Raw genomic sequence first — 27467 nt, 5'->3', positions numbered from 1 at the left:
ACCCAGAGATCATGACCTGAGCTGAAGTCAGAAGCTTAACCGACTGAGCCACCCAGGCGCCCCATGAATTCCTTTTATAAATTGAAGTATAGTTGACATTAAAAACGAATTCTTGATGTTCCTCAAACCTCCTCATTCTCAGTCTTACCCCCTCCATAACTGGAAACTCCATTCTACCATTTGATCAGGCTAACTCCCCGAAATCATCCTTTATTCCTGGACTTTTCTCAGATGCTCAATCTGTTTACTTTATAGAATCTACCTTTGCAATATATCTAGTATCTGACCCACTACTCATCACTCCACTGCCACCATGCTGGCCCAACAACTATCATCTCTTGCCCAGACTCCTGCAATGGTCTCCTAACTGGTCACCCTACTTCTACCCTACCCCCTTCCATACACTCCTTTCATACACCATCTAGAGTAAAACTTTTATAGGTGTTATCTTACTAGTAGTTGACTTGGGAGTTTCTCAGCTACCTTTCCTAGCTGTATTTTTGATGTCAGACTCAATCCACCAAGAGAAATTTTAACTTAAAGCTAGGACCCTATCGTTGGTATTATGCTAAAACAAATGTGCTTTCAGTTAAAAATAATAAAGTCTCTTTTGTTTGAGTGGCAGGTGGTTGATATTGCTGCTTTAGTGGATGTCTACCTACAGAACCTGGAGGGGAGGAAAAAAGTCAAACACAGAGATCGGGATGCAGAAATCACTCACGAGGAGCGCCTGGGTAGCGCAGTCGTTAAGTGTCTGCCTTCGGCTCAGGGCGTGATCCCGGCATTCCGGGATCGAGCCCCACATCGGGCTCCTCGGCTGGGAGCCTGCTTCTTCCTCTCCCTCTCCCCTGCTGTGTTCCCTCTCTCGCGGGCTGTCTCTCTATCACATAAATAAATAAAATCTTAAAAAAAAAAAAAAAAGAAATCACTCACGAGCAACCACAAGGGCAGAAGCCCTCCAGAGAAGCCAGGAAAGGATACAAATCTCATTCATGGTTTTGAAAAAAACATCAAGTAGGAAATCAGTGTAGCCCCATTATGGAACTGTTTCTCTTTCACCTTAACATGGATAACTACCTGATTTTTATTTGCTTATTGCCTGTCTCTTCCTTTTAAAATATATACTTAATTTGAAATATAAGTCTAATATAAGTATGTTTTACTTAAATGTTCTGCAAATGCGACTAGCGGCCTCTATATCCAGTGCCAAGAGCGCTTGACACATGGTAGGTGCTCAAAACAGTGCTTTGGGTTTTTATGAATAAATCAACCCGAAGACACCTCTTTTGTAGCTCAGAACTAATTTCTCCCTTTTATTTTAAGGGTAGATGAGACTCGGGGCGGGGGCGTGCAACTTTAATCTGAGTTTACTGAAGATAGAAGCACCAAGGTTAACCTAAATGGGACTAGTATTTTGATGACATTACCTAGAGAATAATATGGTTCCTATTCTAGCTTTCCTCATCTAATGTGGGGACAATTCTAGTACCTATTTATAGGGTTACCGTGAGGGTTAAATAAGAAAATAAATACCTGTAAAACCCTAAGCGCAGCAGCTCTAACTGCATCATTACTGCAGTTATTTGGTTATTATATTTTGTATCAGTGGTACACTACTAATTATAAATTACTACGTCATAAATCCACTCAAAGCTGATGTTGTCATGGTGACCCTTAATCTAACACATTGCTTCAATTTGTTCCCCATAATTCACTTAAGAAATCCATTGCGGTAATGACAATTTTCATGATTTTAATATCCTACCATTCAGAAGTTCCTAACTTTGGCCTACGGCCAACAGGGAGTAAATAAGAGGATTTCAGGGCTCAAACCAATTTATCACTGGTGCAAACGGAACTGAGCACACCATGCTTGACATTCTTGCTGTGAATCGCTGGAGGTCAGGGACCATGTTTTACTGAATTCTGTAGCCCCAGAGCCCAGCAGAGTCAATGGTATGTCCTGGCGCATAGTCAATGGTGCTAATAAATCAATGGTGAGCATAGTCCAACCTCCGGACGAGCGGAGAACACGCAGAGCACATCCGGAAAGAGTGAAAACGAGAGTCGGAAAGCGAACTCGGTGTACCGCTAGCCCCAGTACTCCGCGCAGTACGCGTCCTCTGGCGGCGGCTGCGCGCTGGGATCCGCCGGGGCGCGCCGGAAGGAAGCGCGCGGGCGCCGCGGGGCGGAGCTTCTCTGGGCTGGATGGAGAGCGCTGGTCCCGCGACATGTAGGGGCTCCATGCCGGGCTTCCTACGTGCCCTTCAGACCCGGAGCCGAGGCGAGGCGGTGCGGGCACGGGTGCAGGAGCAGGACCTAAGGCAGTGGGGCCTGACAGGTCAGTGGCCCCGGTCCAGCTTCGTCCGGGGCCTGTCATCTCGTTGGGACTCGCCCCGGCGAGCCGGGGGTCCCCGCGCCAGGAACGGACCTTCGGCGCCCTGGGTGGGCCGTCCTGTGTGTTTTGTTTTGTTTTGTTTTGTTTTACCTGAGGGTGGGGCAGGGCACAGAGGACCCGGGTCGGGGGCCAGGTAGCCATTGCCCCCGCCGGCGCAGCGCGGGGTTGGCGGGCGCGGAATGAATGATTCCGGATGGGGAAGCGGGGCGAGGGGGGAGGGGGGACGACGATTCATTGAGACCCCTGTGCCGAAGGTAAGCCCTTTCTTTCCCTTTCTTTCTGAAGATGCAGAGGAAGTCCTGGCGCCCCAAGAATGTGTGTTGTTTAAAGTTTCTGTTCCGGTCGGTTTGGAGGCCTGGACTGCGGGTTTCATGAGTTGCTCCTGTAAAACTATCAGAACCGCCTACTTGCATCCGCTGTCTTCTTCATTTAGCGTGCACGTGCAGTTCTTTGATAATTTCCCATTGGTTAATTCTCCCGCAGTGCTTCATTTTAAAATACAAAGCCAAGCAAAGTTTATTAGTTCTTACCTTACCGCACTTAAGTGTATTTTATTTATACCAGTCCTTCCCTAGAATCTCTGAAGCTCGAAGCTCTTCAAACAGCGAGGGTGACAGCATCTCCTGTGGATGGAAAAACTCAGGCCTTATTTTCTTATTTCTTGGCCTGGCTACGCTTGACTCACCACCTAACCTCTCCAGTCCTCGATTTTTTGAATTATAAAATGGGGACGCAGAGCATGCTTTAACTGCATTATAGAAACTTGGATCAATAATAATCAGTGGTGTAGACGTTAATTAATTATTTATTCAGTGTTACTGGGAGCTACATACTGTGAGTTGTTAGGTACAGAGATGCACAAAACAAAATCGGGCCCTGCCCTACCAGAGTTTCTACGCTCGGGACTGTGAGTGCTTCCAAAAGTATAAACCAATATTTATTAAACCTCTTGTTACGTACTAAATGCCAAGGAAGTGAGGTTTTGTTCATTCTCAGAATGAAACAAAAGATGCAGTTCTGTATCCAGCTTAGAAGAGGAATGAAGATGAATGGGTGGGATACAGACACGAAAGAGAAAGACCTTTCCTGCGTCCCTGAGGCTGTGTGAATGAGTGTATCTGTGTCTGTAAGGAGTGTGTATCCAACCTAAACAGAAATTTATGGACTGGTGTTTATGTGGGTATCTTACATATTTGTGTGTACCTATTCTTTGCATGTGTTTTTAGGTGTGATGCTTTGAGAACATTTGTGGGAGAAGGCTAGATGAAGTGTGCTCACTGATACAGATAATACATCTGGAGAAATGTCATCTGGATGTGTGTTATTTTAGTAAAAAGTAGGAGACATAAGATGTTGCACCTTTGCTTGTTGGTGAGTTAGTTAATGAAGAAGGAAGTAGACACATGTGGAAACTTAGTGATGGGAACAATAAATTGGTAAAGGGAAAGAAAAAAATAGAAAACAGGTATACACAAAAGAATAACCATTGAATATTATAGCTTGAAATTCCTGTTTCTATTTACTAGAATTTATACGTTGCAAAATGATTTTTTGAGAGTTGGTTAAAAATCTTCACTGATTTTTTTTCTCCTTATTGCAGAAGTAGTACATGTTCTTTGTAAAACATTTAGAGTAATATTCTTTGCATAAAGAAAAAATTTAATTGCCATAATCCTCTTACTGTTAATATGTTCTCATTTATCCTCCCAGTCCTTGATCTGTGTGTGTACATATGATTTCTTTTTTTCTTCTCTGAGGCAGGGTGTGGAGCGAGGGAGAGGAGCAAAAATGGGGTTTCATATGCATACTTTTTGGAAACAGTTTTTTCTTCTAATATCATTTAGTCTTTCTAGTCATTTCGTCTTCTTCAATATCATATTTAGTGGATACAGATCTTTCAGTGAATGGATGTGCTATAGTTTAACCAGCCAAATATGTGGGTATTTAAGTTTTTGATTTTTTTGTGGTTATAAATAATACTAATAAATGTCCTTGTAACCAAATTTTATTACATTCATAAATTTTTAATTCTTTCAAGGCAGCATTTCTAGGCCAAAGAGTATGTGAAAATTTTGCTCATTTCTCCACATTCTCACGAACACTGATATTTTCTGATTTGAGAAGTTAAAAATGTTCTTTTGTTGTTTAATTTAATGTTTGTTTCCTAGTATTGATGGACACTTGGATATTTGTCTTCTTTTTGTTCCTTGTGTATTTATGTTTCTTGCCCATTTTTTAACTGTTTGTCTTTTGCTTTGTTCTTACTTGCATTGATATTAAATATTTGCTACAGGTATTGGGAATATGTTTTCTAGTTTGTCTTTTGATTTTGAGTTGTGTGTTTGTGTATTTCAGTGGTGATGTTTAAAAATTCTTTGTAGTCCAATCTTTCAGCCTTTTTCTAAATTTTTGCCTTTAGTATTTTGCTTAGGTGGCGCTTTACTACTCTGAATTTATTGTTGTTGGCTTAATATTTTTCTTCTAGTACATTTATGATCTCTTTATATTTAAATTTTTATTTCCCCAGAAATGTATTAGGAAGGAACTTGACTGTCTTTTTTTTCTCTCAAATATGTAATGAATTAGCCACTTTTTGAAAACCAATGAAACAGGTATTTGCTATGCAGTGTTCTTCCCAGTGATTAAAAAACTTTTAGTTAGGGGCACCTGGGTGGCTCAGTTAAGCATCTGCGCTTGGCTCAGGTCATGATCCCAGGGTCCTGGGATTGAGTACCGCATTGGGCTCCCTGCTCAGCAGGGAGCCTACTTCTCCCTCTGCCTGCTGCTCCCCCTGCTTGTGCTCTCTCTCTTTCTCTCTCTCTATTTATTAAATAAATAAATAAATAAAATCTTTAAAAAAAAACACAAAAAACAACCTTTTAGTTGATCTTCGTCCCCTGAATAGTATCGCAGATAGATCCCATACATTCCAGTGAACTTCAGAAACCCAAAGAACATTGGATCATAAAAGTGTGTAGGACCACTTTGTTTTTGGAACATGCAGACCTATTACTTGTGCTGTTTTTCCTGCTTTTCCACGATAGGCGTACCTCAGAGATACTGCAGGTTCATTTGGTTAAAAACCACTGCAGTAAAGTGAATATCGCAATAAAGCTAGTCAAGTGAATTTTTTTGTTTTCCAGTACATATAAATGTTATGTCTATATTATACTGTAGTCTATTAAGTATGCAGTAGCATCAAAAAAAAGACCAATGTACATACCTTAATTAAAAAACACTTTATTGCTGAAAAATGCTAACCCATCATCTGAGCTTGTAGTAAGTTGTAATCACCGATCACAGATCACATAACCGATACAACAATAATGAGAAAATTTGAAATATTGTGAGAATTACCAAAATGTGACACAGAGACACAGAGTTTCTGTTGGAAATGCTGTTGGAAAAATGGCGCTTATACACCCATTTTACTCAGGGTTGCCACAGACCTTTAATTTGTAAAAACAAAACAAAAACAAAAACAGCACAGCATCTGTGAAGGTCAGTAAAGGGAAGCACAATAAAATGAGGTATGCCTGTACTCCTCACCCTCCTGAGAGGTAGGCAAGAGAATTCAAACAACTCTGTGATAGATATAGCTGATGGTACTGTCACATTTATTTCTTCCCCAGCCCCCAAGCCTGCCTTACCACATCTTCGAGGCTATAAAGCAAAAGACTACATTTCCCAGACTCCCTTCTAGTTCTGTTGTACATGATGACTGTGGGAGATTTGGAAGGGGAAAATGTGGGAGAAGCCACAGTCTGGGAGGGATTTGGGTTTTCTGCATTTCTCTTGGAGAGTAGTCTGAGCATCCGTTTTACTGGTATGGATTGTAGCTGAGGTGGGTGGGGTCCTGGAGCTGACAGTTGGACTAATGGTCTTGTGAGATAATGGAAAATATATATTGGCTCTGTCCCCTGGTTCCCAGAGTAGGGTTCCTGAAACCCTTGTAATTTCGTGGGTGACAGAAGTATCTTTCGTTCTAAAGAGGTGACTCTGGGTATGTTCCTGGATGGCTCTTAGGTGGGGGCTGGTCACAAGAAAGGACAAGCCATAATTAGAAGCTTGGAATTTTCAGCTCCAGTCCCCATTCCCTTGAGATGGGAAAAGGGCTTAAAATGAAGTTAATGATTGATGATGACTACATGCTGAAGCTTCCATTAAAAATCCAAAAAGTACAGGGTTGGGAGAGGATAAAATGGGATTGTTTTCTTAATATCTCTAATAGCTTGTTGTAAGTGTATAGAAATGCGACAGATTTCCGTGTATTGATTTTGCATCCTGCAACTTTACTGAATTAGTTTATTCTAATAGTTTTTTTTGGTGGCGTCTTTAGGGTTCTCTGTATATGATATGTCTTCTTCAAATAGTGACGGTTTTACTTCTTCCTTTCTGATTTCGATGCCCCCCTTTTTTTCTTCCCTAGTTGCTGTGACTAGGACTTTCAAAATACTCTGTTGAATAAAAGTGACAAAAATGGGCATCTTTGTATTGTTCCTGATCTTAGAGGAAAAGCGAAGCTTTTCACCATTGAATATGATGTTTGCTGTGGGCTTGTCCTATATGGCCTTGATTATGTTGAGGTATATTCCTTCTATACCCACTTGTGTAGAATTTTTATCACAAATGGGTGTTGATTTTTGTCAGATGCTTTTCCTGCATCTATGAGATGATCACATAATTTTTATCTTTCATTTTGTTAATGTGGTATATCAAATTGATTTGTGGATGTTTATCCTTTTATCCCTGGAATAAATCCCACTTGATCATGGTGTGTGATCCTTTTAATGTATTTTTGAATTCAGTTTTCTAATAGTTTATTGAGGTTTCGCATCTATGTTCTTCAGGGACATTGACCTATAATTTTCTTGTGATGTCCTTGTTGGGTTTCAGTATCAGGGTATTATTGAACTTGTAAAAACAATTTGGAAGTGTTACCCCCCAACCCTTCTTTTTTTAGAAGACTGAAAAGAATTGGTATTAATTCTTCTTTGAATGTTTAGTATAATTTACCAGTGAAGTCATCTGGTTCAGGACTTTTGTTTTTTGGGAGGTTTATGATAACTGATTCAATCTCTTTACTAATAATTGGTCTGTTCAGATTTTCTATTTCTTCAAGATTCAACCTTGGAGGGTTGTATGTTTCTAAAAATGTATTGATTTCTTTTAGGTTGTTTATTGGTATGTAATTGTTCGTAGTAGTCTCTTATGCTCATTCATATTTCTGTGGTGTTGTAACGTTTCCTCTTTCATTTTTTTAAAAGATTTTATTTATTTCATTTGAGAGACAGAGAGTGAGCAGGGGTAGGGTCAGAAGGAGAGGAAGAGAATCTCAAGCAGACTCCATGCTGAGCATGGAGCTGGATGAGGGGCTTGATCTTAATGACCCTGAGATCATGACCTGAGCCGAAACCAAGAGTTGAACGCTTAACCAACTGAGCCACCCAGGTGCCCCTCCTCTTTCATTTCTGATTGTATTTATTTGAATCCCTTTTTTTCTTGTTGGGTCTAGCTAAAGGGTTGCCAATATTTATCTCTTCAAAGAACCAGCTCTTGGTTTTAGTAATCTTTTCTGTTGTCCTTTTAGTCTCTTTTTCATTTATTTCTGCTCTGATCTTTGTCATTTCATTCCGTCTGCTAACATGGGCTTTATTTGTTCTTCTTTTTCTAGTTCCTTGTAAAGTTAGGTTGTTAATGTGAGATTTTTCTTGTTTCTTGAGGTAGGCATTTATCTCTGTGAGCTTCCCTCTTAGAACTGCTTTTGCTGCATCCCATAAGTTTTAATATGTAGTATATACCTTTTCATTTGTCTCATGGTGTTTTTTAATTTTGCTTTTGATTTTTTCATTGACCCATTATTTGTTCAGTAGCATGTTGTTTAATCGCATGAGATTTTTCCAGTTTTCTTTTTGTAATTGATTTCTAGTTTCACAACATTGTCATCAGAAAAGATGCTTGATATGATTTCATTCGTAACTTAAGGCTTGTTTTGTGGCCTAACATATGATTGATCCTGGAGAATGTTCCATGTGCAGTTGAGCAGAATGTGCATTCTGGTGCTTTGAATGGAATGTCCTATGTACATCTGTTAAGTCCACTGGTCTAATGTGTCATTTAAGGCTGATGTTTTCTTATTGATTTTTTTGTCTGTATGATCATTGACGTTAATTGGGGTATTAGGATCTCTTACTGTATTTCTGTCTCTTACTAGTATTGTATTTCTTATTATTGTATTCTCCTTTTAGGATTGTTAATATTTGCTTTATATATTGAGGTGTTCCTATTTTGGGTGTATAAATATTTACAAATGATATATCCTCTTGTTGGATTGACTCCTTTGTTATTATGTAATGCCCTTCTTTGTCTCTTCTTACAGTCTTTGTTTCAAAGTCCATTTTATCTGATATAACTACCCCCAATTTCTTTTGGTTTCCATCTGCATCGTCTATTTTTTCCATTCTTTTACTTTATATGCTTATGTCTGATATGACTCACTTGTAGGCAGAGTATATGTGGGTCTTGTTTTTGTTTTTGTTTTAATCCACTTAGCCACTCTGCCTTCTGGCTGGAGAATTTAGTCCATGAACATCTTAAGGGATTATTATAGTATGTATTTATTGCCATTTTGTTTTCTGGTGGTTTTGCACTTCTTTTGTCCTTTCTCTCTTGCTTTCTTCCTTTGTGGTTTGATGATTTTCTATAGCAGTATGCTTGGATTCCTTTCTTATTATCTTTTGTGTATCAACTATAGGTTTTTGCTTTGTGCTTACCATGAGGTTTACATATAACAGCTTATATCTACAGCTGTCTATTTTAAGTTGATAATAATTTTGAACTCATTGTAAAGCTTTACATTTTTACTCTTCCCCCACCAGCACGTTTTATGTTTTTGATGTCACATTTTACAGCTTTTACTCTTTTGTGTACCTTATTTAATTATTATAGTTATGGTTAATTTTGCTCCTTTTGTCTTTTAACCTTCAGACTATTTTTATAAGTGATTAATCCACTCCCTTTAGTATATATTTACCTTTACCAGTAAGATTTATACTTTTATATGTTTTCTTGTTACTAATTAGTGCCTTTCTTTTCAGCCCAAAGAGATCCCTTAACATTTCTTATAACGCTGGTTTAGAGGTGATGAAATCCTTTAGCTTTTTCTTGTCTGGAAGACTGTTTTTTCTTCAATTTTGAATGATAACATTACTGCGTAGAGTACTCTTGGTTGGAAGTCTTTTTCTTTCAGTACTTTGAATATATTGTGCCACTTTTCTGGCCTGCAAAGGTTCTGCTGATAAATCTCCTAATTGTCTTACAGGCTGTCCCATATACATATCAAACTGTATTTCTCTTGCTGCCTTTAATATTTTCTCTCTGTCTTTAACTTTTGACATTTATATTGTAATGTACTTGTGGGTCTCTTTGGATTCATCTTACTTGGAACTCTTTGGATTTCCTGGATATGAATTTTTTTTCTTTTCCTTTCCTAGGTTAGGGGAATTTTCAGCCATCATTTCTTTTTTTTTTTTTAATTTAATTTTATTTAAATTCAGTAAGTTAACATATAGTGTATTAGTTTCAGAGGTGAACTCAGTGGTTCATCAGTCTTATATAACACCCAGTGCTCATTAGATCACATGCCCTCCTTAATGCCGGTCACCCAGTTACCCCATCGCCCCTCTCCCCAACACCCCAGTTTGTATCCTGTGGTTAAGAGTCTCTTAGTGGTTTGTCTCCCTCTCTGGTTTCACCTCACTTTATTTTTCCCTCCCTTCTCCTATGCTCCTCTGATTTGTTTCTTAAATTCCACATATGAGTGAAATCATTTGATAGTTGTCTTTCTCAGATTGACTTATTTCTCTTAGCATAATGTCCTCTAGTCCCATCCACATCGTTACAAATGGCACATTTCATTCTTTTTGATGGCTGAGTTATCTATCTATCTATCTCACATCTTGCTTATCCATTCATCTGTTGATGGACATCTGGGCTCTTTCCATGGTTTGGTTGTTGTGGACATTGCTACTATAAACATTGGGATACACGTGCCCCTTTGTATCACTACATTTGCATCTTTGGAGTAAATAGCTGGTAGTGCAATTGCTGGGTCTATTTTTTACTTTTTGAGGAACCTCCATACTGTTTTCCAGAGTGGCTGTACCAGCTTGCATTCCTACCAGCAGTGTAAGAGGGTTCCCCTTTTTCCATATCCTCACCAACATTTGTTGTTTCCTGACTTATTAATTTTAGCCATTCTGACTGGCTTGAAGTGGTATCTTATTGTGCTTTTGATTTGTATTTCCCTGATGCTGAGTGATGTTGAGCATATCTTCATGTGTCTTTTGGCGATTTGTATGTCTTCTTTGGAGAAATCTCTGTTGATGTCTTCTACCCATTTCTTGACTGTATTCTTTGTTTTTTGGGTGTTGAGTTTGATAAGTTCTTTATAGATTTGGGAAACTAGCCCTTGATCTGATGAGACATTTGCAAATATCTTCTCCCATTCTGTCGGTTGTCTTTTGGTTTTGTCGACTGTTTCCTTGGCTGTGCAAAAGCTTTCTTCCTCGTTGAAGACCCAGTAGTTCATTTTTGCTTGTTTCCCTTGCCTTTGGAGATGTATCTAGCAAGAAGTTGGCTGCAGCCGTGGTCAAAAACATTGCTGCCTGTGTTCTCCTTTAGGATATTGTTGGTTTCCTATCTCACATTTAGGTCTTTCATCCATTTTTTTAAAAATTTTTGTATATGGTATAAGAAAATGGTCCAGTTTCATTCTTCTACATGTGGCTGTCCAATTTTCCCAACACCATTTGTTGAAGAGACTGTCTTTTTTCCATTGGATATTCTTTCCTGTTTTGTCAAAGATTAGTTGGCCATAGAGTTGAAGGTCCATTTCTGGATTCTCTATTCTGTTCCATTGATGTATGTGTCTGTTTTTGTGCCAGTACCATACCGTCTAGATGACTACAGTTTTGTAATAGAGCTTGAAGTCCGGCATTGTGATGCCACCAGCTGTGGTTTTCTTTTTCAACAGTCCTTTGCCTATTCAGGGCCTTTTCTAGTTCCATACTAATTTTAGGATTTTTTGTTCCAGCTCCGTGAAAAATATAGATAGTATTTTGATAGGGATTGCATTGAAAGTATAGATTGCTCTAGGTAGCATAGACATTTTAACAGTATTTGTTCTTCCAATCCATGAGCATGGAACATTTTTCCATTTCTTTGTGTCTTCCTCAATTTCTTTCATGAGTGTACTGTAGTTTTCGGAGTACAAATCCTTTACCTCTTTGGCTAGGTTTATTCCTAGGTATCTTAGAGTTTTCAGTGTAAGTGGGATCGACTCCTTAATTTCTCTTTCTTCTGTCTTGTTGTTAGTTTATAGAAATGCAGTTGATTTCTGTGCATTGCTTTTTCTATCCTGCCACTTCACTGAATTCCTGTATGAGTTCTAGCAATTTCGGGATGGGGTCTTTTGGGTTTTCCACATAGCATATCATGTCATCTCCGAAGAGTGAGAGTTTTACTACTTCTTTGCTAATTTGGATGCCTTTTATTTCTTTTTGTTTGATTGCTGGGGCTAGGACTTCTAGTACTCTGTTGAACAACAGTGGTGAGCGTGGACATCCCTGTCGTGTTCCTGACCTTAGAGGAAAAGCTCTCAGTTTTTCCCCATTGAGAATGATATTCGCTGTGGGCTTTTCTTATGTGGCTTTTATGATATTGAGGTATGTTCCTTCTATCCTTACACTGAGAAGAGTTTTAATCAAGAAAGGATGCTGTGCTTTGTCAAATGGTTTTTCTACATCTATTGAGAGGATCATATGGTTCTTGTCCTTTCTTTTGTTAATGTAGTGTATCATATTGATTGTGGATGTTGAACCACCCTTGCAGCCCAGGAATAAATCCCATTTGTTTGCAGTGAATTATCCTTTTAATGTACTGTTGGATCCTATTGGCTAGTATCTTGGTGAGAATTTTTGCATCCATGTTCTTCAGGGATATTGGTCTGTAATTCTCCTTTTTTGGTGGGCTCTTTGGTGCAGGGATCAACGTAATGTTGGCCTCAAAGAACAAATTTGGAAGTTTTCCTTCCATTTCTATTTTTTGAAACAGCTTCAGAAGAATAGGTATGAATTCTTCCTTAAATGTTTGGTAGAATTCCCCTTGGAAGCCATCCGGCCCTGGATTCTTGTTTTTTGGGAGTTTTTTGATTACTGTTTCAATTTCTTTGCTGGTTATGTGTCTGTTCAGGTTTTCTATTTCTTTCTATTTCAGTTTTGGTAGTTTATATGTTACTAGGAATGCATCCATTTCTTCTAGATTGCCTAATTTGTTGGCATATATTTGCTCATAATATGTTCTTAAAATTATTTGTATTTCCTTGGTGTTGGTCATCATCTCTCCTCTTTCATCTTGATTTTATTTCTTTGGGTCCTTTCTCTTTTCTTTTTGATAAGTCTGGCCAGGGGTTTATCGATCTTATTAATTCTTTCAAAGCTCCTAGTTCTGTTGATCTGTTCTACTGTTCTTTTAGTTTCTATTTCATTGATTTCTGCTGTAATCTTTATTATTTCTCTTCTCCTGCTTCTCCTCCTCTATTCTTTATTATTTCTCTTTTCTCCTGGTTTTGGGCTTTATTGGCTGTTCTTTCTCCAGCTCCTTTAAGTATAAGGTTTAGTTGTATATTTGAGACCTTTCTTGTTTCTTGAGAAATGTTTGTATTGCTATATACTTCCCCCTTAGGACTGCCTTTGCTGTATCCCAAAGGTTTTGAACAGTTGTGTTTTCATTTTCATTTGTTTCCATGAGTTTTTTCAATTCTTCTTTAATTTCCTGGTTGACCCATTTCATTCTTTAGTAGGATGTTCTTTAACCTCCAAGTATTTTTGTTCCTTCCAAATTTCCTCTTGTGATTGAGTTCAAGTTTTAAAGCGTTGTGTCTGAAAATGTGCAGTGAATGATCCCAGTCTTTTGGTACTGGTTGAGACCTGATTTGTGACCCAGGATGTGATCTATTCTAGACAAAGTTCCATGTGCATTCCAGAAGAATGAGTATTCTTTTGTTTTAGGGTGGAATGCTCTGTATATATCTGTGAAGTCCATCTGGTCCAGTGTGTCATTCAGAGCCCTTGTTTCCTTGTTGACCTGCTTAGGTGATCTGTCCATTGCTGTGAGTAGGGTGTTAAATTCCCCTACTATTATTATATTATTATCAATGTTTTTCTTTAATTTTGTTATTAATTGGTTTATATAATTGGCTGCTCCTATATTAGGGGAATAAATACTTACAATTGCTAGATTTCCTTGTTGGATAGACCCTTTAACTATTATATAGTGTCCTTCTTCATCTCTTATTACAGTCTTTGGTTTAAAATCTAATTTGTCTGATATAAAGATTGCCACCCCAGCTTTTTTTTTTATGTCCATTAGCATGATAAATGGTTCTCCAACCCCTCACTTTCAATCTGGAGGTATCTTTGGGTCTAAAATGAGTGTCTCGTAAATAGCATATCGATGGGTCTTGCTTTTTTATCCAATCTGATACACTCTGTCTTTTGATTAGAGCATTTAGCACATTCACATTCAGAGTAACTACTGAAAGGTATGAATTTCATGCCAGTGTATTTCCTGCAATATCTCTGTTTCTGTATATTGTCTCTGTTCCTTTTTGGTCTGTGTTACTTTTGGGCTCTCTCTTTGCTTGCAGGATCCCCTTTAATATTTCTTGCAGGACTGATTTAGTGATCACAAATTCTTTAGTTTCTGTTTGTCTGGAAACTCTTTATCTCTCCTTCCATTCTGAATGACATCCTTGCTGGATAAAGTATTCTTGGCTGCATATTTTTCTCATTTAGCACTCTGAACATATCATGCTAGTCCTTTCTGGCCTTTCAGGTCTCTATAGATAGGTCTGCTGCCAGCTTTATGTTTCTGTCCTTGTAGGTTAAGGTCCTCTTGTCTGGAGCTGCTTTCAGAATTTCCCCTTTGTCTCTGAAATTTGCAAGCTTCACTATTTTATGTTGAGGTGCTGACCTCTTTTTATTGATTTTAAGGGGGGGTTCTCTGTGCCTCCTGAATTTGAATGCCTATTTCCTTCCCCAGATTAGGGACGTTCTCAGCTGTAATTTGCTCCAGTATACCTTCTGCTCCTTTTCTCTTTCCTCTTCCTCTGGGACCCAATTATTTTAATAATGTTTTGCTTTGTGGTATCACTTATCTCTCGAATTCTCTCCTCATGGTCCAGTAGTTGTTTATCTCTTTTTTTCTCGGTTTCGTTATTGTCCATTATTTTGTTTTCTTTTTTTTTTTTTTTAATGATTTTATTTATTTATTTATTTATTTGACAAAGAGAGAAAGCATGTGTGCATAAGCAGGGGGAGTAGCAGGCAGAGGGAGAGGGAGAAGCACACTCCCCGCTGAGCAGGTAGCCCAATGTGGGGCTTGATCCCAAGACCCTGGGATCATGACCTGAGCCGAAGGCATACACTTAACTGAGCGAGTCACCCAGGCACCCTTTTTTTCCATCATTTTGTCTTCTGTATCACTGATTATTTCTTCTGCCTCATTTATCTTAGCAGTTAGGGCCTCCATTTTTTTTCCCATCTCAGTAATAACCTTTTTTTTTTTTTCTTTTTAAAGATTTTTTATTTATTTATTTGACAGAGATAGAGACAGCCAGTGAGAGAGGGAACACAAGCAGGGGGAGTGGGAGAGGAAGAAGCAGGCTCATAGAGGAGGAGCCTGACATGGGGCTCGAACCCGGAACGCCGGGATCACGCCCTGAGCCGAAGGCAGACGCTTTAACTGCTGTGCCACCCAGGCGCCCCCAGTAATAACCTTTTTGATTTTGACCTGATTATATTTTAGTTCTTTCATTTCTCCAGAAAGGGTTCTCAAGTGTCTTCTATGCGTTTTTCAAGCCCAGGTAGTATCTTTATAATCGTTATTCTGAATTCTAGTCTGACAAAGTCCCTGGCAGTGAATATTGCCTCTTGTTCTGTTTTTTTTTTTTTTTTTTTTGGGGGGGGTGAGTTTTTCTGTCTTGTCATTCTGTCTAGAAAAGTATAAGTTAAGGAGAAGAAGATACAAAGATAGCAACAATGACCCCCCAAAATATATACTATCAAATCAGAAGCCATCAGAAACCAAAAAAGAGGGAAAAAAAAGAAAAAGTGAAAGAGAGAATATAATCAAACAGGTGAACAGAACAGAGCAATATACTAGATCCTAACAAATAAACGTTTTTTGTGGTTTGTTTGTTAGAAGAAACTAGATCCCGAAATTGTAAAGAAAGAAAAACTTATGCATATCCAAAAATAAAACTGAGTATGATGAAAGGAAGCCAGAAATGAAAAAAAGTATAAAATATAAATGTAAAAGTGAAAATTAATGAAGATTTTAAAAAGTTGATAAAACACAAAATTAGTTGAAAAGGAAAAAAAATTAAAACTGAAAGACTAAAGAATCATGAGAAGAAACCATGAAATCTGTATACCGTTTTCCCCCAGCACTGGAGTTTTGCAGTTCTGTGTGATTGGTAAACTTGGTATTAGCCGGATATTTCTGCTGGTCTCCTGGGGAAGGGGCTTGTTGCACTCATTCTCAGCTGTCTTTGCCAGGGCGGAATTGTATTCCCCCTTGCCAGGGGGCTGGGCTCAGCGTAAGCAGCTCCAGATTGCTCTATGTGTCTTTTGTTTCCTAAAAGCTTTTCGTACCACTATGGGGGTTGGAAATGAAAATGGCGTTGCCCCAATATCCAGTCCTGGAGCTGAAAGTTTATGCTCCCTACTCTTCAGTGAACCCTCACAGAAAAGCAGTCAGTCACTCGTCTCCCTGGTTTCTGTCTGCACTTTGTATTCACCCAGCTTGTGACCAAACGTTTTTATCTCAGGCGTGCAACCCTGTTTCGAGTCTGCAAACTTTATGGACTCCTCCGGTGCTCAGCCTTGCTGCTCCTGGGGAGGGAGAAGGAGGACTGTCTCACCGTGGTTCTGTCGCTTGCTGGGGCCCTGCTCAAAGAGCAGTCACCCAGTTGTGTCAGAGTTTGAGGTTTATGGCCACACTGAGCAGAAAGCCCCCTCTTGGGCTATCTCTTTTTGTCCAGCTTCCCTGCTCTGATGCTTGGGGCTTCGCTGCACTCAGGAACCCCCGTTCTCTCTGTGACCCCTAGGATCCTGAGACCGTGCTGTCCCACCTAGGATTCTGCCCTGCTTAGTCACCCAAGCACATTTCAGGTGGGACATCCCCCACTGGAGCAGATTACTGAAAGTTCCGATTTTGTGCTCTGCTGATCTATCACTTTCCAGTACCGGCTTATGGAGGCTCCCTCCATAAAACCCCCGGGGTTTACCTTCGGATATATGTCCTCAGATTTACTTCTTCATATCTCCTACCTTGGAAAAAGTGGTGGCTTTTCTATTTGTAGAATTGCAGCAATTCTTTTCCCAGATTTCTGGTTGAGTTTGTAGGTGTTCAGAATGATTTAATAGCTATCTAGCTGACTTCCATGGGCCAGATGAAACTAGGGTCCCCTACTTCTCTGCCATCTTCCTTGAAAAACCGCCATTATTTCTTCAAATAAGTTTCTCCCCCCTCTTCTCTCACTTCTCCTTGTGGGACTCCTATAATGTGAATGTTAGTGTGCTTGATGTTGTCCCAGAGGTCCCTTTAAGTTTTCTTCATTTTAAAAAATTCTTTGTTCTTTGTGCTGCTCTGTTTAGGCAAGTTCCTGCTGTGTCTACAGGTTCACAGATCTTTTCTTTTGTTTTATCTAGTCTGCTGTTGAACTCTTCTGTTGTTGGTTTTTTTGTTTTGTTTTTTGTTTGTTTTTCAGCTCAATTACTGTGTTTTTCAGTTCTCTGAATTCTGTGTGGAACTCATATTTTCAGTCTCTTTGTTAAAGTTCTCATGTAGTTCATCCATTCTTCTCCTCAATTAGATGAGCGTCTTTATGACCGTTACTTTGCACTCTTCAGCAGGTAAATTATTTAACTGTTTCTTTGAAGTTTTTTCCCAAGGGTTTATCTGTTCTTTTGTTTAGGACATATTCATATGTCTCCTCATTGTGCTTGTCTTTCCTGTCGGTTTCTATGCATATTCTGGGTCTTGAAGGGTTGGTTTTGTGTAGGACATAAAGTAGGTGATAAAACATACTATTCAACCCTGTTAAGCTCTTGGTTGTCTTTCACATCTTTGTGATTTTACAGGCAGCCTATTTTATTTTATTTTAATTGATTAATTTATTTTTTAGATTTTGTTTATTTGACAGAGAGAGCCAGCAAAGTAGGCAGAGAGGCAGGCAGAGGGAGGAGAAGCAGGCTCCCTGCTTAGCGGCGAGCCCAACACGGGGCTTGATCCCAGGACCCCAGGATAATGACCTGAGCCAAAGGCAGACACTTAACCGACTGAGCCACTCAGGCACCCCAGCCTATTTTAGTTTTAATAGTTCCCAGTAGTTATGGTGTGCCAAGACCAGTCAGTTTCACAAAGGGAGGGATCTCAGTCAGCAGTTCCATTCAGACTGGATTGGAAGCCAGACCCTCAGCAGCTTTTAAAGAATACAGATACATGCAGTGCTGGGGCACCTGGGTGGCTCAGTCAGTTAAGCATCTGACTTCAGCTCAGGTCATGATCTCAGAGCCCTGGGATCAAGCCCCATGTCAGGCTCTGTGCTCAGTGGGGAGTCCAGTTGTCCCTCTGCCCTTCCCCCCACTTGTGCGTGCATGTGCGCTTGCTCTCCCTCTGTCTCTCTCAAGTAAATAAATAAAATCTTTAAAAAAAAAAAAAGAATGCAAATATCTACAGTCCTGTTGGACTGTAAGCAGAAGCCCCACTGTCCTCAGAGCCAGGCAATTTTAAGGTGTCCTTTGGGCAACAGTGACAAACTTGGGACTACAGACAAGTATATAAGCACTTTTCTGGGAGATTTTAGTGGTCTGTAGCAAGGAGGCAAGGTGAGAGTGTGGTGGTGGCACCCTCCAGCCTATGTTCCCTGAGAGTACTTTGTAACCTCTAGAGCCTGCCAAAGGGTGAAGCCTGCCCCAAGGCTGAAGTTCTAGGACCAGCAAGGAGGACTTTTCATTTGTTTCAGTTTGCTGTCTGTTTAGTGCTCTGGCGGTGGCAGCATGCCATTGTTACAGTCCTGTGGGACCCAGGAACGCAAGCCCCCCTAGCCAGCAGAGCCAGGCAATCACGGGAAATCCCTTGGGTGGCGATCACAAAAACCAGGGCACCAGACGTAAAAACTGGGCACCAGACATGTATAAGAGCTCCCCTGGAGAGATGCTGGCACTCTGGAGTGTGGCAGAGGGAGAGAGTGAAGATAGTGCGTACCTTCCAAGGTCTCAGTTAAGGTTTACAGTCAGCATTAGACGTGTGTCTGATTAGAAGCTACTTCTCAGGGGGTGCTGGGTGGTTCAGTCCTTGAGCATCTGCCTTCGGCTCAGGGCGTGATCCTGGCATTATGGGATCGAGCCCCACATCAGGCTCCTCCGCTGGGAGCCTGCTTCTTCCTCTCCCACTCCCCCTGCTTGTGTTCCCTCTCTCGCTGGCTGTCTCTGTCAAATAAATAAATAAAATCTTAAAAAAAAAAAAAAAAAAGAAGCTACTTCTCAGGCTACAGATAATGGTAAGCTAATAGGCCTCTTTCCTAAAAGATTGAGCCCTTGGGCCTGTTGCCTCTTGCTGTGCCCTGGGGGTGGTAACTACTTAAGAACTCTTTCTTCATTGGTTAGAGTACTGTAAATCCACGATTTTAAGCCTGGCCAGAGCCAGGCAATGTAGAGGTGTGTCCAGGCAGCAGCTGCAAAATCAGGGCTCACCAGAAAAGGATATAATCTTCTTTCTGGAAGATACTGGTGAATTGGAGTGAGGCTGAGGAAGAGTGCAAAGATTTCATCCACCATCTTCTGTTCCCTGAGAACAACTCTGTAGGCCTCCATAGGTGTGCCAAACCAGAAGCCTGTCACTCAGGCCAAAGCTCATGGGCAAGCAAATAGGCCTCTTTCTCAGGAAAACTGAGGGTGTGTTTTTGTCTGTTATCTGTTCAGTGCCCTGGGGGTGGTAGTCTGCCAAGAACAGAATCTCCAGTTATTACTGTCCCGTGGGACCCAGCAACACAAGCCCTCCTACTCTCCAGAGCCAGTCACTCAAGGAGCGTCCTCTGGATAGCAGTTGTAGAAACCAGGTCACCAAAAGTAAAAAACTGGGGCACCAAATGTGTGTAGAAGCTCCCCTCTTGGAGATACTGGTGTTCTGGAGTATGCAGAAGGATAATGTAAAGATGGCACCCACTGAAAAAAGAAAAAAAGGGGGGGGAGGAGAAAAAGAAAAGAAAAAAAAAAAGGGAGATGGCACCCGCCTGCTTTAGCAAGGCACAGAGAGAGAGCAAGAAGATGGGACCTACCAGCCTCCATCTCTGGGCAGTGCCCCAGCAGGCCCCTGCAACCGCAGACAGTGCTCTACTGTTAGGAAGTGAGTCTTTTCCCCATAAAGTCTGAGCACTTTTCAGAGGGCTGCTTCTGTGCTGTGCCCTGGGGTGGGTGAGTTTGTGTGTAGGTCCTTTTAGAGTTGTTCCTCAGTTTTTCAAAGCCAGATGTTTTGGGGGCTCCTCTCAGGTGCTGGTCTTTTTTTTTTTTTTTTTTTTTTAAAGATTTATGTATTTATTTGAGAGAGAGAGTGCATACATGTAAGCACATGAGCAGGGATGGGGGAGCTCAGAGGGAGGAGAGAAGCAGACTCCCTGCAGAGCAGGGAGCCCACTCACTGCAGGGCTGGATCTCATGACCCTAGATCACGACCTGAGTTGAAATCAAGAGTTGGACACTGAGCTGACTGAGACACCCGGGCGCCCCACTCTCAGGTGCTGGTCTTAAGAGTTAGGTGCCCAGTGTGGGGTGCGAACCCTTCATCCTCTCCTAACTGTGGGTCATATCACCGAGGGTGGGGTTTACGGCAAGATTGTGTCTCAGCCTTTCCTGCCCTCTGCAGTGTTGTTTCCATCTCTTTTGCTCGAGGTGAAGAGATCGCTCTACCAGTTTTTAAGTTATTTTTTTTCCCCTATCTCCCAATCCAGTTTTTAAGTTTTTCTCAGAGGAAATTGTTCCATAGATAGCTGTAGATTGGTGTATCTGTGGGAGGAAGTATGCTCAGGATCTCCCTACATTGCCATATTTTTTGAAACATTTATTTTATTTTAACTCTTATTTGCTTTCAGTTGAGTATAGTTGGACACACAATGTTACATTAGTTTCAGTTGTACATCGTAGCGATTCAGCTTCTCTATATGTTATGCTCATTGCAAATGTAGCTACTACCATCTGGCACCACTTAATGCTGTTAAAATATCATGGACCATATTCCTTTTCTGTTCATAACTGGAAGCCAGTGTCTCCCACTTTCCTTCACCCATTTTGCCCATCCCCTCACCCCCACCTCCACACTGCCATCTTGAGCTAGAGCCTCAGTTATCTGAATTTTCTAACCTACAACTGGGGATAATACCTAGTACATGAGTGTAAGTATCAAATGAGACAATTTAGGTAAAGTGTTTGCTGCTCTTCCTGGTATTTAGGAAGTGCTTAATAAAAATAACTTGTTCATTTTTTTAATGTTCTACAATTATTATATACCATCTAGTTTCTTTGTAAAGGTCATGAGTTACTAAACCAGAAAGTTATATTTTTGTTAAAGTATGTTTGGGGTCTTCTCTTTCCCCCAGATATGGTTATTCTCTGAAATTGGATTTTTTTTTTCCCCAAGGGAGAGAGAAAAGAGAGAGAGAGAGAGAGAGCAGAAGCTCCATGTGGGTTTCAGATGTTTCCTGCTGTTCTTGTGCGCTGTTAAATATTCTCTATGCAAGATCATGTCAGTTCTTAATGGTGCTGTTTGTCTGTTGAAACATAATTTAATCTAGTCCTGTCTTGATTTTTTTTCCTTTACCACTGTTGGCAAACTTAAATGGTTGCAGTTAAGCAGCCAGACACATGTACCCTCCAAGTGTTGTTGTTTGTGGTTATGTTGCATTAGTAATGCCTCATTCCTAGAATGGACACTGACATGGGAGCCAGGCAGTATAGAGGCCAAATCCCAGGTCAACTTTCTCGTCTGTCAGATGGATCCTGTGACATGGACAGGCTGTTTTAGGGCTTCAAATATAATGGTGACTAAGTCTGCTCAAAAAGTCATTTGGGAAGGAAAAAAAAAGTTATTTGGAAGTCAGCACATGTTTACATTTCTATAACTTCCTAGCAAGGGATATAGCTGTAATGTTCTTTAGTTGACGTCTTAGAAGATAGCTTGTGTGTGCTGAAATGGCTTCTTTTCAGACTTGCTGTATTTTTTATTTCTAGGGATTCATCTACGCTCTTATCAGCTGGAGGGAGTCAACTGGCTTGCCCAGTGCTTCCATGGTCAGAATGGCTGCATCCTGGGAGATGAGATGGGCCTGGGTAAGACCTGCCAGGTATGTTACTGTGGAGTGACCACTGTTCACCTCCGCTGAAATACCTCCTCACAACTCATCACTGTCTTTAGCTGCTAGCTACCACTGTGGGTTTTTATACTAGGAGGTAAAACGCCTGAACCTTTGTTAAGAGATTATGACCTTGGAATTGACTTTCCTAGCTATGGGGATGGTTTTGAACTGTGTCACTTGACATAGGATTGCAATTAATGGGCAAGGTTTTTCTCTATGTAAATGTATCTGTCGTACTGTTCTGTCGTGTCCCCCGCCCCCCCCCCCGCCCCCCAGGATCATATGGACTCCTCCCTTCTTAGCAATACTTCTATTTAGTTAACTGGATCTATTTATCGCTCTTCCTCAGTGGGTGGTAGGGACTACTTCTCATTTCTGTGCCATGCTAGAGAAGTGCAGAGGAAGAATCCTGTCTTCCAAAATGCAAGTCTGACCTCACATACGTAAACATCCAGTTGGAGCAGTTCTGCACATAGTTCTGCACGTTCTATCTGACCATGTGTTGGAGACTACTTTATAAGCCACATATACCTCATTGATCTTGGGGTTATTCAGAACACAAAATGACTTTTGAGTCTGGTTTGTCACCTTCAGCTTTCTCAGGCAAATAAATCAGGTTCTAGTACATTCCTGAACTGAGAACTATGCAACCAAAACAAAGGTAAGTTTTCTGGGTGTCTCTGGGAGCCAGGCTAAGAGACACTCAGATCATGTGCAGAGCCCTCCCTGCAGTCTCCTTTGCTTTGCACATTGGGATCCCCCGGACTTCATTCAGAGCCTGCAAATTCCACTTGTCCTTTGCCTTTCTCCAGAGTATTCATACAGCTCTACTTTAAGTGTCCTAAAACTATTATACCTCCAGATTCATGTTGCTAAAATTTTGTTTAGAATTTTTGCATCTGTTCATGAAAGATACTTGTCTGTAGTTTCCTTTTATTATAATGTCTTTGGTTTTAGTTTTGTGATAAAGATGGGCGCATAGAATGAATTGAGAAGTTTTTGTCCTCTTTGGTTTTCTAGAAGAATTTGTGTATAATTGGCATTGTTTTTTTGTCCTCTTTGGTTTTCTAGAAGAATTTGTGTATAATTGGCATTGTTTTTTCTGTGAATGTTTGGTAGAATTCACTAGTGAATCCAAATTAATTTTGTAGATCTATGTGGTTTACAGTAACAAAAAAATAAATTTTCTCTCAATATTATCCTCAACAAAAGCTAAACGGAATAATTTTATTCCAGTAAGTACTTACTGGGTGATTGCTCTGGTACAGTCTGGGCTGGGAAGCAGTGGATCGTTAAAAAAGGAAATTATTTTTTTTAAGAAGGAAATTATTTCCACTATAAAATTAATGTAATCTCAGTTAAAAAGTAACTGTCACCCTAGAGCCCCAACACTAACCATAAGCATGAATAGCAGTGTGTTTTAAATGGTTGACATGGTGCACATGTAGCTTGTATTTTATTAATCTAACTTTGTTATTGTAATTATCCATTTTATTATATTCCTCACAGTCATCTTCTGCTGGCTATATAATATTCCATCTAGAGAATTCACCATAATTTAAATATCCTGCAGATGAGGGATGGCCAGGTGTCCCCTCTTTTTGGCTGTATTAACCTCAGTGTGAACATCCTTGGGCATATAGCTTTTTCAGGATTTTGGATTGTATCTTTAGGATAGATTTTCTCAGAATGGTTCAGCATTTGGGGATGGGGGGTCCTCAAACATTTTGTTTTATAAAAGAGTGCTATTTTCTCTGTGAATCTCAGCAACCTTTTTAAGAAACTTTTCTAGTCAAAAGTACGTACAGCCATGTCCTAAAATATGCCTGTTTGGCTTTTCAAAGATTTTTGTTTCATATGCCTGCTTAAGCTTACGAGGTGTTACTGTTTGTTTTCTTCACTAGAATGTATGTTCCAGGAGAGCTAGGAGTTTTGTCTGTTTTGTTCACTGTGATGTACTTGAACTTAGCACAGTGCTTAGCAAATAGAAGGCACTCTATAAATGCAGACAGAAGGAAGGGAAATGTGAGGGAAACGGGGGAGGAAATGAGGAAGGAAAACATCGTCCCTCAGGAGAGTGTGGCAAGCAGCAGAGAGCACCGCATGGTAGGTCATCGTCAGTCACATCTTGGATGTGCTTGCTGTATGTTTTCAGTTTCCTTGATCTGGTGCGGTATTTGCATTGTTTTCATTTATTTTTCTTATCTTTCCTGATTTTTTCCCTTTGCACTACAGGGTTCAGTTACATCAATACTGAGCACCACTGCTTGTTAACTGTTGATGTAATTGGGTACCGTACATTTCTTTGGCAATTGTATTTAGGCTTACGTGATTTCACTTTAGGAATGGATGACTCTCCCGACGTGTGGAAGATGGTACATTATTTTTTTTGTGCACTAAGTCTTCTTTACGAGTTTGTGTTCCCTCCAAGGTCCTGGGAACTTTGTGGTTGTTTCTCATGTGGAAATGTGATAAAAACTGCCTTTTTGTGTGTTCCAGACTATTGCTCTCTTCATTTACTTGGCAGGAAGATTAAATGATGAAGGACCATTTCTGATTCTATGTCCCTTGTCTGTTTTGAGCAACTGGACAGAAGAGATGGAGAGGTACAGAGCAGATGTAGCTGCAATTTTGTTTTTTACATCGATAAAGATTTTTTTTCTGGGTGGTATGTGAAATATGATAAAGCAACATATTGTCCCAATCTGTGATTTTATTTCTTCCTGAGAAACTCTGACCTGAGGCAATGTAGGTAGAGAAAGAATCCGATGGGGGAAAGGTCCAGTGGATGTTATTATAACTATTTGGCAATTTGAAGATCAGTACTCAGTAAATTTTGCTGAACTAAAGGAGAAACTATCTTTTTCACAGTGACATGGAAGTAACAACATGGAAAAAACAATTTTCTCTTTAGAATTAGTACAGCGCCCTTGTAGATATTCATCCAACCCTCTGCCTTTCACACAGGAACTTACCGATAGTTTTACCTTTACTCTGGTGAGATTCCAGAGTCCCAGGACTCTTTCTGATTGCAGGACATCATGAAGTCTGCACGTCCTTAATCCTTCCATGAAATGTAATTTCCCAGATACCTACACCCTTCCCTTTGGCTCTGCGTTGGTGTTCATCTACCTTTTCTCTTGGATTCAGATTTGCTCCAGGTCTTTCCTGCATAACGTATGCAGGTGACAAGGAGGAGAGAGCCCATATACAGCAAGACCTAAAACAAGAGTCACGTTTTCATGTGCTGCTAACTACCTATGAGGTATCCATTTATTTCTCTATAGCAAGAACTCTTAACCTGGGACTGTACATGTTGTAGAATCCACTGGAATTAAATTTAACTTTTTTTGAGAGCATACATTTTCCTGGGAGAAAAGTCTACTTCCATTAGATTCTCAGAGAGGGACCATGACCAAAGGAAGAGAAGGACCAAATTAGTTGCACATATCTCCCTCTTTCCTGGTGCATCAAGGGTAAAGGTTCTCCAGGGAGGTGGCACTTGGCCGGTGAATAGGTGGAGTCAGGCAGGTAGGAGAAAGGGTTTTGGGGGCTGAGGGTTGTCTGTTAATGCAGGATGGGAGGGTAGGACACTTAAGTTCCAGTTTCTTTTTAAGTTCCTGTTCTTTAAGCAAAGACTGACTCACCTTAAGCAAGACCTTCCACTTATTCATGCCTATGTTTTGTTTTTCTCTGAGATAGTGCTACTTAAGAATTTTGCTTAGAACTTTTTCTACTTAGTGAATGAATGAGGCTTAACTCTCTTAAACTACAGGATTTAGCTAAAAAGAAACTAGTTTATAATATCAGTTGTGTTAATACTACTTGTAATGTGTCTTTTTTCTTAATTTTTCAGATTTGCTTGAAAGATTCATCATTTCTAAAATCGTGAGTATGTTGCACTGCTTCAGAAACTGTTGAATATATCATGAGAGTCATGTCTTTCCTTTACATTTTAGTGCTTTGTCTCTTTCATCCTATGTCTGGTACGTCTTCCTGGTATGTCTTCCACGAGTCTGATTTACAGGCAGGTGGCATAGTGGGAGGCCTGCTCTATAGCCCCTTGCTCATTAACTGTGTGCCCTTGGTTACTTAACCTTAGTGAACCTCAGCGTCTTCATCTTTGAATTGAGGATAGTTAAATCTCGCTTTGAATGGCTGTTGTGAGGATTAAATAAGGTGTACATGGTGGGTGGTTAATAAATATTAGATTCTTTACATTGCAAATGCATAGATATCTTTCAGGACTGCTATTTGGAGCTTTTAGTATAATAGAGGAGGTGAATTATTCGAGCCTTTTCCTAGAAGTATCCTAAAGTAGCAGTCAGTGCTATAAAATTCACTTTTTAGGAAGGGAGTTTTAAATATACTTTAGTAGTTAGCTTTCAGGCTTTCATATCAGCTCATGAAGTATAGGAGACTTAGATTTACTTCTTCATACCACCTGACACTAGGGGTAATATGTTACAGTGTAGGGTCAGGACTGCGGTTGCAATGTAAATTGAACATTAGCCGGACTTCAGATACATAAGAAAAGATGTGTTGACAGGATTTCATTCTCCATAGACTGCATAGTAATGATGTGGTTAGGTGGGGATTTGCATTTTTAATATTCAGAAACTTCTGTTTTCAAAGCGCTTTATCAGTATTTTACATGCTCTCATCCAGGTTCTTCTGAGTTGGATTTCTATTTTCATCTTACTTTGAGATACTAAAGGCCCAGTCATAGATTTCATGACTTCCATCCTGTGTTTTGGTTCACTACGTTTCATTTAAGTGAGCACATTATCTTATTCTTCTTAAGAAGAAAACATGCTTTCCCTCTTTCTTTTTTTATTATTAATATCCAACTTAATACTTGTTGAAGATCTTTTCTTTGGAAAAACACTGTTTGGGAGTTACCAGCAGTGCCGGGAAAGTAAGCTATAGAGCTTCCTAAGAGGACGTAGACTCCAGTAGAGGGAGAGGCAGTATTTGGATATCCATAATACAAGGCAGGATGTGGGAAGTCTCAAAAGGCTAGAAGATTGGAACATAAATGTTTTGGGGTACTTAAATTATCCTACGTGATCTTCATGAAAACCCTAGTAGGCAGGTATTATTTATTTATAGATGAGGAAAGTAAGAGATTAGGTAACCCAGCCAAGGCTATGTTGCTAATAATGGCAAAACATTTATCCAAATGCAGCATGCAGTGCTGTGGAGACTTTTAAAAAGAGCTTCTCAAAAAAAACCAAAAACAAAAAATATCCGATACTGATATCAGAAAAAACAAAACAAACCCCAGGGACAGCTTCTCAAATCATCTAGGTGCACTGGAGTTTCACACTGTTCATTAGACAGTCTTTTTATATTAAATCATCCATCTTAAATCCATCCCACATGAATTTAAGAACCTAAGTAATAAGGGGGCGTTTATAATATTGGCTAATAGTATGAACCCCAGGGACACATTTATTCTTTTGATATACTTGACAAGGTTATTTTGTATATTACTATATCACACGCTGAGAAGAGCCAGAAAGTGTAATGTATTATCTGCCCTAAAGAGGTTTAGTGGGGAATTAAGATTGTGTACTTACCAGAATGAGAAAT

General features: G+C 40.0%; 1 protein-coding gene across 3 annotated transcripts in view; it reads left to right on the top strand.

Moving 5' to 3' along the window:
* Nucleotides 1-2041: 2041 nt before the first annotated feature.
* CHD1L (chromodomain helicase DNA binding protein 1 like) overlaps nt 2042-27467 on the top strand; it is a 66995-nt gene continuing 41569 nt past the window's right edge. The window contains exons 1-5 of one of the 3 annotated variants that reach the window (XM_026489085.4): nt 2042-2341; nt 21748-21860; nt 24372-24478; nt 25023-25137; nt 25729-25760. In XM_026489085.4, coding sequence (XP_026344870.3) covers nt 2209-2341; nt 21748-21860; nt 24372-24478; nt 25023-25137; nt 25729-25760 — 500 coding nt within the window. In that variant the 5' untranslated portion in view covers nt 2042-2208. Of the gene's footprint in view, nt 2342-21747; nt 21861-24371; nt 24479-25022; nt 25138-25728; nt 25761-27467 lie in introns of those variants that run through there. The other 2 variants (XM_044380295.3, XM_026489086.4) reach the window with 2 other exon arrangements.

Source organism: Ursus arctos, unplaced genomic scaffold, assembly GCF_023065955.2.
Source record: "Ursus arctos isolate Adak ecotype North America unplaced genomic scaffold, UrsArc2.0 scaffold_12, whole genome shotgun sequence".
In the NCBI taxonomy this organism is placed as follows: Eukaryota; Metazoa; Chordata; class Mammalia; order Carnivora; family Ursidae; genus Ursus; species Ursus arctos.
Note: the sequence above shows the minus strand (reverse complement) of the source record. Positions and strands in the feature narration are given on the sequence as shown.